The sequence below is a fragment of the Schistocerca nitens genome, chromosome 1 (genome assembly GCF_023898315.1).
Source record: "Schistocerca nitens isolate TAMUIC-IGC-003100 chromosome 1, iqSchNite1.1, whole genome shotgun sequence".
NCBI classification, from domain to species: domain Eukaryota; kingdom Metazoa; phylum Arthropoda; class Insecta; order Orthoptera; family Acrididae; genus Schistocerca; species Schistocerca nitens.
In genome coordinates, this window is record NC_064614.1 from 704,562,331 (window position 1) to 704,576,371 (window position 14,041).

General features: G+C 39.1%; 1 protein-coding gene across 3 annotated transcripts in view; it reads right to left on the bottom strand.

The window, feature by feature from the left end:
- The window catches only part of LOC126259706 (helicase domino), a 444,931-nt gene that overhangs the window by 8,619 nt on the left and 422,271 nt on the right, over window positions 1-14,041 (bottom strand). For all 3 annotated transcript variants that reach the window (XM_049956690.1, XM_049956698.1, XM_049956682.1), the window contains one exon: window positions 6,389-6,562. In XM_049956690.1, coding sequence (XP_049812647.1) covers window positions 6,389-6,562 — 174 coding nt within the window. The remainder of the gene's footprint in view (window positions 1-6,388; window positions 6,563-14,041) is intronic.

Below are 14,041 nucleotides of genomic sequence, written 5' to 3' on the forward strand. Positions count from 1 at the left end.
GCCAGCAAGATCTCCGGATCTGTCCCCCATTGAGCATGTTTGGGACTGGATGAAGCGTCGTCTCACGCGGTCTGCACGTCCAGCACGAACGCTGGTCCAACTGAGGCGCCAGGTGGAAATGGCATAGCAAGCCGTTCCACAGGACTACATCCAGCATCTCTACGATCGTCTCCATGGGAGAATAGCAGCCTGCATTGCTGCGAAAGGTGGATATACACTGTACTAGTGCCGACATTGTGCATGCTCTGTTGCCTGTGTCTATGTGCCTGTGGTTCTGTCAGTGTGATCATGTGATGTATCTGACCCCAGAAATGTGTCAATAAAGTTTCCCCTTCCTGGGACAATGAATTCACGGTATTCTTATTTCAATTTCCAGGAGTGTATAAACACTTATTGTAATTACAATGATGATTATGCACTTCTTAAAAAGGTAAACAATTATTTGTATTTTATTTATGAGATGTATGTTCCAAAGATTATGCACAAATAGATCAATATATGATAGTATTTTCTTTGCTACTTGTTTTTAGAGGTAAATCTTTGTCTTTGAGTAGTTAGTATGAGTTGGAAGTGTGAGGATAGAGTACAAGTTGTGTGTGTTGCATTAACATCCTGGATGACATTGATTTATATTGTGAATGACTGAAAATATAAGTGTTCAACACCAGAAAGTCCACCAGCATTCATATTATTTAATAGAATGAACCCAGACATCCTCTAAACCAGTATAAAAAGTTGTACTTTAGAATGGTCAACTTTCAACAAAGAAGAAGAATAAAAGATGAGTATTATTCAAATTTTACCACTGCTATCTCTCTCTCTCTGCAGTGTGTCACTATCTCGGTGTGCCAAGTGCTGTGAAAATATGAGCAGCCACCCAAATTAGTAACTTACTTCAAAATTAATAAATCAACTTTGGGCTACAAGAGGGTGGGGATGGTCAGAAAACATATGCAACTTACAGCAAAGAAGAAGAATTTGTTTCTCTCTGCAGTGTCACTAGCTCAGTCTGCCAAGTGCTGTGAAAATGTGACTAGCCACCCAAATTAGTAACTTACTTCACAATTAATAAATCAACTTTGGGTTTCAAGAGGATGGTGGCGGTCAGAATACTTATCCTAATTTGTCCTTATATTATAATCATAACCTTGTAAGACTGACACAGTCTATCCAGTCATGACTGGCAAATGTTGTAGCTATGGTAATAGGTAATCATCATGAAAAGATATAAAATAGGATAATGAAGATCTGTACAATGTTCATTATCCGTGTGCTTCACTGCTTGCACAACGTAAGTTTTCATGAAAGTTATTTCCAGATGGATATAATACTCAGTGGTTATGCCTTGAGGCATCGACACAAGGAAGGAGGAAAAGATTATATTATTAACCCCCAAAGAGTTTTGAAGAAGCAACTTACAGGAGAAAATTGTCCATTTTTCTCAGCTTAATTTATTGACAGACTCAAAACTTGGTTGCAGGGATGGCTTTTCAGTTGACTGGGAATGTAATCCTTCTTGCATGATACTGATTTAAAAACTGCAGTCACTGTACCATCAAACAAGCTTTTGAGCGTGTAAATGATAGTATATTACAAAATAAATAAAAACACTGTGGAATCATCATTTAAGCATTTAGCTGGTTTCAGTTTCACTGAAACAATGGGAAGTTAATGGTTGCTTTAAACTCTCGTATAACACGAAATGGCCTGATGTTTAATGGGATGCTGTCAAGCGGAATGCACAGCAGGGTTCCACCTCAGAAAATGGATTCCAGAAGATACGGTAGAAAATTCTAATATCTGTTTTGTTCATGAATGATACAAGCATATATGTTACGGATTAAAAAACTTAATCATATTGAAATTGTGTCCTGAAGAGTAATAACATTTAATTCACAACTAGTTCCAGACTCTTAATTGCAGTAAACCACAGTGCATGCAGATTCTTAAGCAGAATTTCATTTATGCTTGTTGTGCCGGCACCCAACACTCCTACAATCATGGCATGATCAATGAAGTAGAATGGTTGAGATTAGACAAAAGGTTGCATAACCTCCCACAAAAGAGAATGCAAGTACCTTAAGAATACTGCACCTTCATTTGTTTGCTTCAGATACCTTCATTCCTTGATATAACAAGATATAAGATTTTGGAGGAACTCCGTTCAAAGAGAAATAGTGTTACAGCTCAAAAGTGAGTCATTTTGGCATAACGTATTATTTATACACAAAGCTACGGAAGGCCATTATTTAACATTCTGTGGATCTTTATACTACATCACACATCTCTTTTTAATTATTAGATTCGTAGTTTACAAAGTGAAGTTGTTTAAAAGAAACATCAGCATCCACTGAGTGAGCACATGACACAGGAAATGATCTGGGTGTTGTGAACAAATCCTTAACTACCTGTTGGCAGAATCCTCAATACTGTTAACAGGTTTCCAAAAGAGCTGAAGCCTATGCTGGCTTTTACATAAGGTTCAAACCTTTTTTCATGACAAACTCCTATTCCTGTTACGCGTACTGAACTGAATTTCATATACACTGAACGATGTTGGTGTATCTAATCCATGGAAATGCATACTTGAGGTCTGCTTGATTGCGCTATTATTATTGTAATTAACTGATATGCTGAATTGGAAAGTATAAGTTTTAACAGCTTGTTTTGTTTTCTTGCAGTATGTTCCACATGTGTTATGAAATATCCTTTGACACTGTGTCAGTGTTACAAATTAAGTAAAATGGCACTGATTTTGATGTTTGTAAAAGATAATAGATACAATCAAACATTGAAAAACTAAGGTGGAATAATGACAGTATTATGAAAAGGATAGTTGCTACTCACCATACAGTGGAGATGCTAAGTCGCAGATAGGCACAACAAAAAGACCATCAAGCAAAGCTTTTGGCCAAATAGGCCTTCAGCAGAATTAGACAACACACGCGCAGGCACACACTCATAAATGAGGCTCTCTCTCTCTCTCTCTCTCTCTCTCTCTCTCACACACACACACACACACGATAATAGTCTTTGGCTGCCAAGGCAAGTCTGGCATTGTCTGTTGTCATGCGAGTATATCACTAGCCTTTTCTGGAAGTATTCCATTTTTCTTCATCTTCACTTTTCACAAGCCGAGTCCAGCCTTTGTAGCCACAGACAATGGTCATGAGTGTGTGTGTGTGTGTGTGTTTTCTTTTTTGTCTAGTTCTGATAAAGGCCTGTTTGGCGAGAAGCTTTGTTTGACTGTCTTTTTATTGTGCCTACCTGCGACTCGGTGTCTCCACTACATAGTGAGTAGCAACTTTACTTCTTTTCTTTGTCATAATTGTTACAACCATAGATGGAAAATGTCTTCACAAAGAAACAATGCAAGACTCTTACCTGCACTAAATTACAACAAACACATTGCAGAAGTTGCTGTACAATGTGACAGAACATTAGAATAACTTATTTTTCTGGAGAAATGTTGCTCTACACCGAACCCACAATACTTGCAGGTAAAATGTTTATGTATCATTGAATTAAAAAAGAATAAATAATATATTACAATTTGCATTGTATACGATAATGAAAAATTGTGAATGGTGACTATGCAATTATTATAAAGGCAGGCCATCATTTCTTAGAAATTGAATTGTTAAAAGGGTGCCCCCCCCCCCAGACACACATACAAACACAAACAAAAGAAGCATGCACAGACAGAGGGTGTGTGTGTGTGTGTGTGTGTGTGTGTGTGTGTGTGTGTTAGAGAGAGAGAGAGAGAGAGATAATTCCTAAATGGTAACAGAACTTTTATTCTCTTTAGATTTGTATGAGTTATTAGAAACACAACCCATATTTGAATGTGTGTTCAATAGCACATTAGCATTACTTATTGTTAACTGTTCTAGGGCAGGTGAAGGGCTTGACGTAACACACAGTTAAGAACTTCTCATAAAACTATATAGAAAAGGAGGGAACTTCTGTGCAGACAAAAAAGTATTACAGCTTTTGAAAGAGTTTGTTAATTATCATTTATTTCTGAAAATATGATTTGAAAGCTGTATTTGAAAACAGTTGGCATTTTTTAAAAATGCAGTCTTTTTAAGACAATATTTACAGATCTATTCTCGGGGTAAAAACTTCAAAATATTTCCCATATCCTCCAACCATTTCATCCCATCTTCTGAGTTGCTTGGGTTGCTGTGTGGGAGGAGACCAGACAGCGAGGTCATCGGTCTCATCGGATTAGGGAAGGATGTCGACCGTGCCCTTTCAAAGGAACCATCCCGGCATTTGCCTTGAGCGATTTAGGGAAATCACAGAAAACCTAAATCAGGATGGCCGGACGGGATTGAACCGTCGTCCTCCCGAATGTGAGTCCAGTGTGCTAACCACTGCCACCTTCTGAGCATACATTCCTAACAATACATGAAAATGTGAAAACATGGTAAATAGCTGTGATTACTTTCATAAACGTATTGATCAATTCTTGAATGTTCTACTGCTTCCACAAAAGACAGCAAAATGGTGACAATATTCTTATTTTAACTTTAAGAGTTAAGAAGTGTGGAGCATTTAGTTAAGTTAGTTTTTGATATGCTCTTTTCATTATAAGACTATATTATTTGCTCCTTTATCTGGAATTGTATCAGTGTGCAGAAGTCTGTGGTTATGTGAGCATATCACTAGCCATTTTTGCAGGTATTCTATTTCTCTGCAATTTTTGCAGGTATTCTATTTCTCTTCATCTTCCACAAAATTACTCATATCATTGGACAATAACATACAATGCTCAATTGTAAACAGTGTTAACAACATAACTTCTTTGTGGCTGCAAATGAGCAGCATACAGCCTCCTTATGATTGGGGCTAACTGTTGCCATTAAATCACAAAACACTGTGATGGCTGATATCTTTCGACAATAACAATGCGAAACGATATTACAAGCAAATGTTGGATTAAACAATGTGGCTCGGTCAGATTTACAAACAGGTTTTAAAACATTTTTCACTTCATAAACTGCAACAATCAGATTGTCAAATCACTGAATGTATTCTCTAACAATGGACAATCCAAAATGGACTGTAACAATATTGTGAGAAGGATAGTTGCTACTTACCACATAGCAGATATGCTGAGTTGTATATAGGCGCAAATAGTCAACGTATGTATGCATGTATGCACGCGTGCGCGCCCTCCCCCCCCCCCCCCCCCACACACACACAGCCACATGCATGCAAACGCAACTCACACACACATGGCCACATTCTCTTCTGGCTTCAACAGCCAGAGACTGTGGTCTCATGTGTGTGTGTGTGTGCATTGACTGTTTTCGATGAAGTCCTTGTTGGCTGAAAATTCAGCATCTCTGCTACATGGTGAACATATTCTTTCCTTTACACATTTAATTACTGTATTAACTCACTCAAGCATGGTCTCTTGTACTGGGAAGACACTGATTGGATCCTCTAGTAATTTCCCCTCCCACCCTGCCCCTTCCTTGCCCAGACCACATCTTGTTCTCAGTAAGACATTTTGACTTATTCTAATGAAGATCCTGCACATCTTAATGAAGCTGTGATTGTTACTTGGCAAAATTTTCTTATGTTTTGTTCCATGGTATTTGCTTATTCATTTCTATGTATACATCTTTCATCAGACAAGGTCTGTCAACTTTTCCAGTTCATACGGGGGATGAGGGCCCACTGCAGTATCACACCACATTTAACTATATCAATACATGCTATTTATCATAAGCTGCTGATTCCGCCTTCAATGTATTAGTACTTAAAGCTAATATTGTTTGCAGGAACATAATTAAATAGATCAAATGAAAAGTACTACCTTTTAACAAGTGTTAACATTTCATCAGATGCTGTATGGAAGTTCACTTTCATAATGAAAAAACTTTCATCGCTACTGAAACTATTTTCACTTACTGCTCAAAACAGTGTTTGTTGTTGAATGTGAGAACATATATTATGAAAAACTTTAGAGATTAGAGGGTAAATTACTGTTAATATCCCATAAGAAAGCAATCAGCCACAAGTAGAAAATAAGTATAGGCGAAAATATATTTGAAGAAACTAACTACACATTATAATAACTCCAGTCTGTGACGTTATGAGTTCGCAATGTGGGAGTCATAAGGGTGGGAACCGTGAAGTACAGAAATTAGTTGATGAGGGAAAAAATGGAGACAAAGAAAGAGGAAATAGGCAGCAGTATAGGAAAAGTGACCCAGAGTAGACAAAATGTAAATGATAATGCCCTTGTTCTGTTATTTGTCTCCTCCACCAGTAATCTGAGTTTCTATATAACCTTCTTCCACAAAAGAACGCTTTTTTGGTTTTTGGAGATACCAGCACGGTTAGAGGAAGTACACTAATAAAAATTTCTCACCGTATCGTTTGATGAGCCAGGTGCTGCTTGTGTGTGTGTCACCTGACTCGCAGGCTGCACAGCAACTGCTACTAGTGGAGCAGTGCCACTGGTTGCTGCCTGGATGCGAACTGGGCTCTGTGATGTCTGGCGCACTGTTACAGGTACTGTTTGACCTTGTAATGCTGCACTCACCTAAAAAACACAAAAATGTTAAGAATAAAATTAATTGTACTATCACAAAAATTAGTACAGCTGCACTTAAAAGTAAATGAAAATAAAACCTTATTTTAAGAATGTGGAATATGATGCAGCTGATTTGCTGATAAAGGTAAATTACAATGACATAAAACAGCTTTTCATTTTTAAGCCCTGCTATACGGACTGTGAAAATCTGGAAATGTAATAATAATAACAAAAAAGTGAAGAACGGAATTCTAAATAACACAGTTGACCTAGTGGCATCAAAATATATGGCTCCCTTGTATTCCAAAAGAAAACAGTCAGTCTTATCACATGACAGATACTGGGCACTTCAAGAGAGTTTTAACATGTATCCCTTATTTACAAAGGTTTTATCATATTTTATAGAATTTTGTAAATATTGGAAGAAAGAGACCAAAAGCCATAATAAACTAAAAGGTTAACATGGAGCTCAGTTCCCTGGGAAAAAAACTACTCTATAACCTGTCAATAGTTTGTTCCATTAAATAATTCATGAAGGACAATTTTACAGTTTGAACAGGAAAACTAACTACTCTGTAGATTATAGTTCAATAACATGTGTAAGAGAATGGGGACTATTGCTTTCTCTTTCTCTTTGGTTAGGCAATGAGGTTTGTCATGAATATGGCATCTTCCTTATAACAAACATTTATAACAACAGATCAGTTACATCAGATTCACTGAAATGAATGGTTGACCGGAATGACACCAATATAGATGCAATGATACAATAAGATATTAGTGGCAGTGGGTCAGGAATGCTGAATTTGCAATGTAGTGATTATGTCGTGACTAATGGAAATTTGTTACAGGCTGAGATTTTAGCCATGATTTTCTGCGTTTTGCAAGCAGTTACCTTTAACATCAGCTTATCTGAGCATGCCTCCAGAAACAATATTTTTAGGTAGCCTAATGGTTAAGACAAGTGCTTGCAAAAGGCAGCACATTTGGGTTTGAGTCCTGGTTTCTTAAAAATATCCACTGGTCTGTTAAAAATTTCCATTAGTCACAACATATTCAATGACTACAAATAATGTAGCAGTCATGCGTCAAAAATGTAAAACCTTTTATTCTCTTTCTTCTTGTTTAAAAAAAGTGTCATTCTGAGGTCGTTATTTCCCTTGTATGCCAAACCAAATAAATCATTTGCAAATTCTGTTTCATGAGACAATGCTGAATATGACTTTGAGTGAGAAGAAAGAACTGATAAATTGTAAATGTCTTCACAGGTTTGCCGTTGGATGACGTTGAGCAAATTCCACAATATTTCCTTGGAGCAACTGTGGTTCAACCTTGCTGGTGGCTAGGTACGACTGACAGTATCCGCACATCGACATCCTGCATATAGAACATGCGCGCAAAGACAGCGCAGGTGTGGAAATCACGCATGCACAATGATTTGCAGATGGATGGTGCCATACTAAAACACCCTCTGCTGAAAATCGCAGAGCGGCCCTCCTGTGCATGTGCTGTACGCTATGTTTACTAACAGTGCGGCCAGACGTCACTCACTCAAAAACTATAATAGACCAATGCCATGACAGGTCTATTAAATAAAAAAAACTCTTAATTTTCTCATCATGATTTAATAGCAGCCAATGCAGGGTTCCAGGCTGTGCTCCGTTGGAATCCCGTATATCTGATGATGAGATTATCGAATGTGTATTGCTTTCTTAATGATGCAATCCCAGAAAGATGATGCTGGGGATAAAACTTCTGTCTTTTCATAAATCATGCGATATCCTTTATTCGGACTATGTTCTGCAATAGCCGACTTTACTGGCTGACACAGGCGTATATGACGCTGATGTTAAGTGCATCATTCTTGTACTGTGCAACATGTCTGGCCTATATATGCTGCCCTACATCGAGAAGGAATCTTGTACACACCACATTTCCTCAGGCTAAAAGCATCCTTAACTGAAAGCTCTTCAGTTTTGCAGACGGTCGAAAAACACACTTAATGTCATATCTTCCAAGGACTCTTCCAATTCTTGACGGCATGGCACCAAAATATGGCAAAAATGCCAAAGTGGTGGGTGTCTTTGTATTTTAATTTTGCTCCATAGACTGAACTCACTTTGGCCTGAATGCATGACGTATCTGTCTCTCAGAGTAACCATTTTGTCAGAACACTACTTCAAATTTTGTATTTCACTTGACAGGCTTTCAGGATCAGATACTCCATGCTCTATGAACTAACATACGTAACGTACTACATTTGCACAGGATGATGGCAGCTTGTGGCCAGCAGATATAGATCTGTATGTGTTGGCTTCAGTAGCCGCTGTCTTAAGGATCCATCTGCTTTCCTACATACCAAAACATCAAGAAAAGGTAACGTACCATCTTTTTCCACTTTCACTGTGAAGCTTATATTAGAATGGTGCAAATTTAAATGCTGAAGAAATGTAGGTAGAGTATCAAGTCCATGTGGTCACACGAGAAATGTATCATCCACATACTGCAGAAAACAAGAGGGTTTGAGAATAGCTGAATGTTGTGCTTTTTCTTCAAAGTCCTCCATAAAATAATTGGCCACCACAGGAGACAGAGGGCTTCCCATGGTGACACTGTCCACTTGCTCAAAATATTGGCCCTGAAATAAGAAGTATGTTGCAGCAAGCACATGTTTAAATAATGCCACTATGTCCTCCTCAAAGTTGTTGCTAATGAGCTCTAAAGAGTCCTGTGAAACAGCACCTTTGTAAATAAAGACACAACATTGAAACTTACTAAGAGATCTGATGATTGCAACCTAAGAGTTTTCATGCGACCTACAAAATCTGTAGAGTTTTGAATATGACAGTCGCACCTGCCTACGAGTTGTCCCAATAGTGATGTCAGATGTTTGTCAACAAAATAAGTAGGTGCTTCTATGTTACTTAACAATGGGACGGAGAGGCACCCCATTCTTATGAATCCTGGGTAGGCCATAGAGTGCAGGAGGAACTGCAGCCTGTTGACGCAAACCTTTAGTGACTTGCCGTGGAATCGAGCTCTTCCTGATGAGTTGCAGAGTCTCTCTTTGTATCCTACCTGTCAGATCACTTTTTAACTTACTGTATGCCGAATCATCGGGCAGTTTGTGCATCTTGCTATAATATTCTCTGCATGAGAGAAGCACAGTAACATTTCCTTTGTCATCGGGTAAGATAACGATGTCTTGGTCTCCTCTCAATTCTCTTTCAGCTGAGGTGATGTTAAAATTGGACTTCTTAGAGAGCTCGAGTCAAGATGTGGCATGTGTCACACCTAATCTCTTTGGCAGCATCCTTAGGAAGTTTTGAAACAGCCTGCTCTATTCCACTAATCACATCTCAGATGCAAATGGTCCCCGGTGTAGGTGCAAAATCGAGACCCTTCCCTAGCACTGAAACTGCAGCATCCTCAAAGTCTTCTCTGTGAAATTAAACAAGGCACGTCTTCTTGGCATGTCTTCTTGCATTCGGGCTTCGAGTCGATCATATTTTGTCATTTGACAAACCTTAGATTGTAGTTCAGTCCAATTAGCTAATGGAGAAGTGGCGCTATCTACCCAGTTCCAGGATACCGCTGAAAGGTTTGATGAAATCTTCAGATGGAGTGGTAGTCTGGACAGCAAACAAAATTCCTGACGTGAATAGCACACCCTTTCTCTCGCAAGTGCTGCATTCGCCCATTGTTCAATTCTAATGGCAGCCACAGAATTTATATAATGTTTAAATTTAGCAAACATAGGAATGGTTTCCTTGTCGTGGAATCTCAGTAAAAATGCAAGGCTGCTTAACAGTCTACCTCTCTTGAGACATAACATGTCAAACTCACATATGTACCAGATGTGTAAATTTACAACATATCTGCTGGGAAAGCTTGAAGAGTCACAATTGATAACTTACTTCTATGAAGTTTCCTCTTACCCTCAGTCTTTTCAAATATTTTTGGATGTGACAGTCAATTTTGCATGTTGCAGCTCAACAAAGGATGTATACGTGAGAGTTCAAACCAAGGAATTATCAGCATAATGGCAAGAAATTAAGAAATGTAAGGAATTTTTAGTACAGGAAGAAATATTGTAAAAATAAAATAAAAATAAAAAATATCAAAGGAGAAAACCAAGCCTAATGTAAGTTGCAAATGAAGGAATCAATCCTCATTCTATGGCCGAAAGGTATGGTGCCTAGGCAGTTTAAGCTTTTGGCACCACAACATATTATTATTATTATTAGTAGTAGTAGTAGTAGTAGTAGTTGATCCAGTTGGGACAACACTTACTGATTACGAAAGGCTGTCCAAAGTGCACGGGTGTATGGAAAAAGAAAGAACTGTCAGCAATGAGGGGTAGGGGATGAGGGGAGATGTGTGTGGTACAACAAGGTGTAGGGAAATATTACAGCAGTAGAGGGAGAGAAATGGCTCTCGGTGGAGGTGGCAAAATTGGATTAACACTGTTTACAGTAAGAAAACTGAGAGGGTTATAGAGAAGAGGTGGACAAAGAGAGTTCGACAGGAGGCAGGCAAGAGGAATTTGGGTGAAGTGGTAGCAGAAGGAAGTGTGAAAGAGGTAGTCAAAGTTAGGGACTTGAAGAGGTTTACGTCAGGAGTTTGCATAAACAGAATATACTATGAAGGAACAGCTCTTGACTAAGGCCAGGGGAGCTAGTAATATGAAATAGCACAGGTTCTTGAAGCTGGTGTAGGTGCTTAAGTTTGCAGTCGTCACTTCGCAGTGGGTAGACAGCTGTTTATTTTATTTGTCTGATTTTATTGGTATTTGGTGTACTTACCATACATTAGTACTAGTGGGTGGTTATAATTAAATCGCAGCTACTCACAGAGGTACAATGTGGCCAGTAATTACTGTATGGCAGCAACACTAGGTAGATATGCATTAATTGGGAAAAGATTTATGCTGTAAAAAATTAGTTCCAATTGTAGCTACCATGTGCAAATATGGTGCTGTACACGGTTTGTATGATGGTGTGACATTTGACAAGCTATAATGTGGATGAACGGTGTGGCTATCACGAAGAGAGACCGTGCACTGCTAGTGAAAATGTTTTACGTGAATGGCAGCAATTGCGGTGCTACATTGCGAGAGTATCCCTGACTGAAAGGTTTGAGGAGAGGACTAACGTCATTACATTGTGTAAAGATAATGATAATTGAAATTAAAAAACACGGATGAGCTTGGTGTGGCACCTGGAAGAGGAAGACATCCTATCACAGTGTAAGTTACTGATGAGGTTGCTATTGCTGTAACTGACCATGCAATATTTGCCCTGGGTAGTCTAGTGCTCAAGCAGTGTCACGAGAATTACCCATTCCACGGTGAGCAGTACCAAAAGTTTTGCGGTCTGTTTTATTTTTGCGGTCTGTTTTATACTCGTACTCATACAAGATCCAGATGGCGCAGCAACTGAATCCTCACGATCCACAACAACGTTCTGAATTTGTTCTTCAATTTCTGGCACAGATCAAAGTTGATGACACGGCCAGGCAATATTCTATGGAGCGACGAGGCATATTTTACACTACAAGGTGCGATGAATACACAGCCAGTATACACGAGCATGTTGCTCAGATTCCACCAGAAACGCTGTGAGAAACTGTTGATCCCGTCTTTTGACGGATGCTGCATTTCGTCGATATCTCCGGTGCTTGTATGGAACTATTTGTGTAAGCAGCAGTTAATAATAAAATCAACATTATGCCTTTGACACGTGTTTGACCTTTTCTGCCATCTTCCTGTTCCTAAATCCATTATGTATGGTATGGAAATATTCCTATATGGGCCAGCTTTGTACCTGGTGGCAAAAACTGGAATTAACTTTTTTCCAGTGTAAATCGGTTCTGTATTAATGTATTAGTATATCTACCATGTTTTGCTGACATACAATAATTACAGCCCACAATGGACCTCTGTGAGTAGCTGCACTTTAACTATAACCACTTGGTACATCTATTAATTACACCCAACTTATATTAATAATAAATTATGTTTGTAGGTTACTACAGTCTCTTAAAAAGTAAGGGATTATTTCATATTAGCGTGCTGACAATGTGAGGATAGTGGTGCCTAGCCTCTTGTACAAAGTTACACTAGTGTACAGAATGTAAGGACTAAAATAACTTTTTCATAATGTGTGTCTGCCAAGTAACGTAGCTTGATGAAACTTGGGCCATACATAAAAATGAACTGCTACAGTACATAGTACAGAAGGTAACTGAAAGAAATACACAATGAAATGAACAGAAATTGTACTTTTTATTCAAAGATAATGCTATACTTGAGTCACCGCAAATTATGATGGTCCCCAGGACCTTACAAATGGTGAGGCACAGTTTTTAGTAGGGTTTGTGATAACCACAGATGGCAATGCATGCTTTGCGATGCGCTTTCATGCTGGCCACGAGGTTGGTAAGGAGGTGTTATGGTAGGGTGTTCAATTCCTGCATGTGGACATGCTGCAATTCACCTCACCAATGAATCCCCTCAGTGCTCAGTGGGACTTAATTAGGGTGAATAGCAGTTCAGTCCGTTCGCCGAATATCCTCTTGTTCCAAAAGCTCCTCCACCTGTGCTGTTTGATGCAGTCGCGTATTGTCATCCATATAAACGAAGTCAGGACTGAATTTACACCTGAGAAGATGCATATGAGGAAGGAGTGGAGTATCACAATAATGTCAAGTGAGCGTACCATGTTCAAAGATTTGGAGGTCAGTATGCCCGTGCAACATTGTCTCCTCACACCACAACACTCTGTTCACCAAAATGATCAAGTTCAACAATGGCGAGAGGTGGGAACATGTAATGCACCCAGAAACAATGTCAAACATGATTGCCTTGGTTGGCCTGGAGTTTGGTGATTCGGGTGTTAAGGTGCATTTGGCCTTGACCTCATTTTTATAGCTGACAATGCATCAAACAGTGCAGGTGGAGGAGCTTCTGGAATGAAATAATATTCGCTGGATGGACTGGGCTGTCCATTCCCATGAATTGAATCCTCGAGCACTGATCGGATTCATTGGGGAGATGTACTGCAGCACGTCCAGTTTATCAGTGACCATCCAGCAGTTGTCAACCGTGCTCGTGGAGGAATGGAGCGCCTTACCACAGCACCACCTTTCCAACCTTGTGGCCAGCATGAGCACGCTTTGCCATCTGTGGTGATAACGCACCATATTAAGAACCACGTACCGCTGTTGGCGAGGTCCAGAGGCCGTCGTAAATTGCAGTGACTCGAGTACAATTACTGTCTTTGAATAAAAGTATCATTTCTGTTTGTCTCATTGCGTATTTCTCCAAGCTACCTTCTGCAGTATACTGTAACTGTTCTTTCTCCTTATGGTCCAAGTTTCTTTGAGGTCTGTTACTTGGGCGAGACACATTGTGCAAATTTACTTTTATCCTTAAGTTTCGCACACCAGTGTACATGCATATTACTGTACCACTAACATGAAAACAGT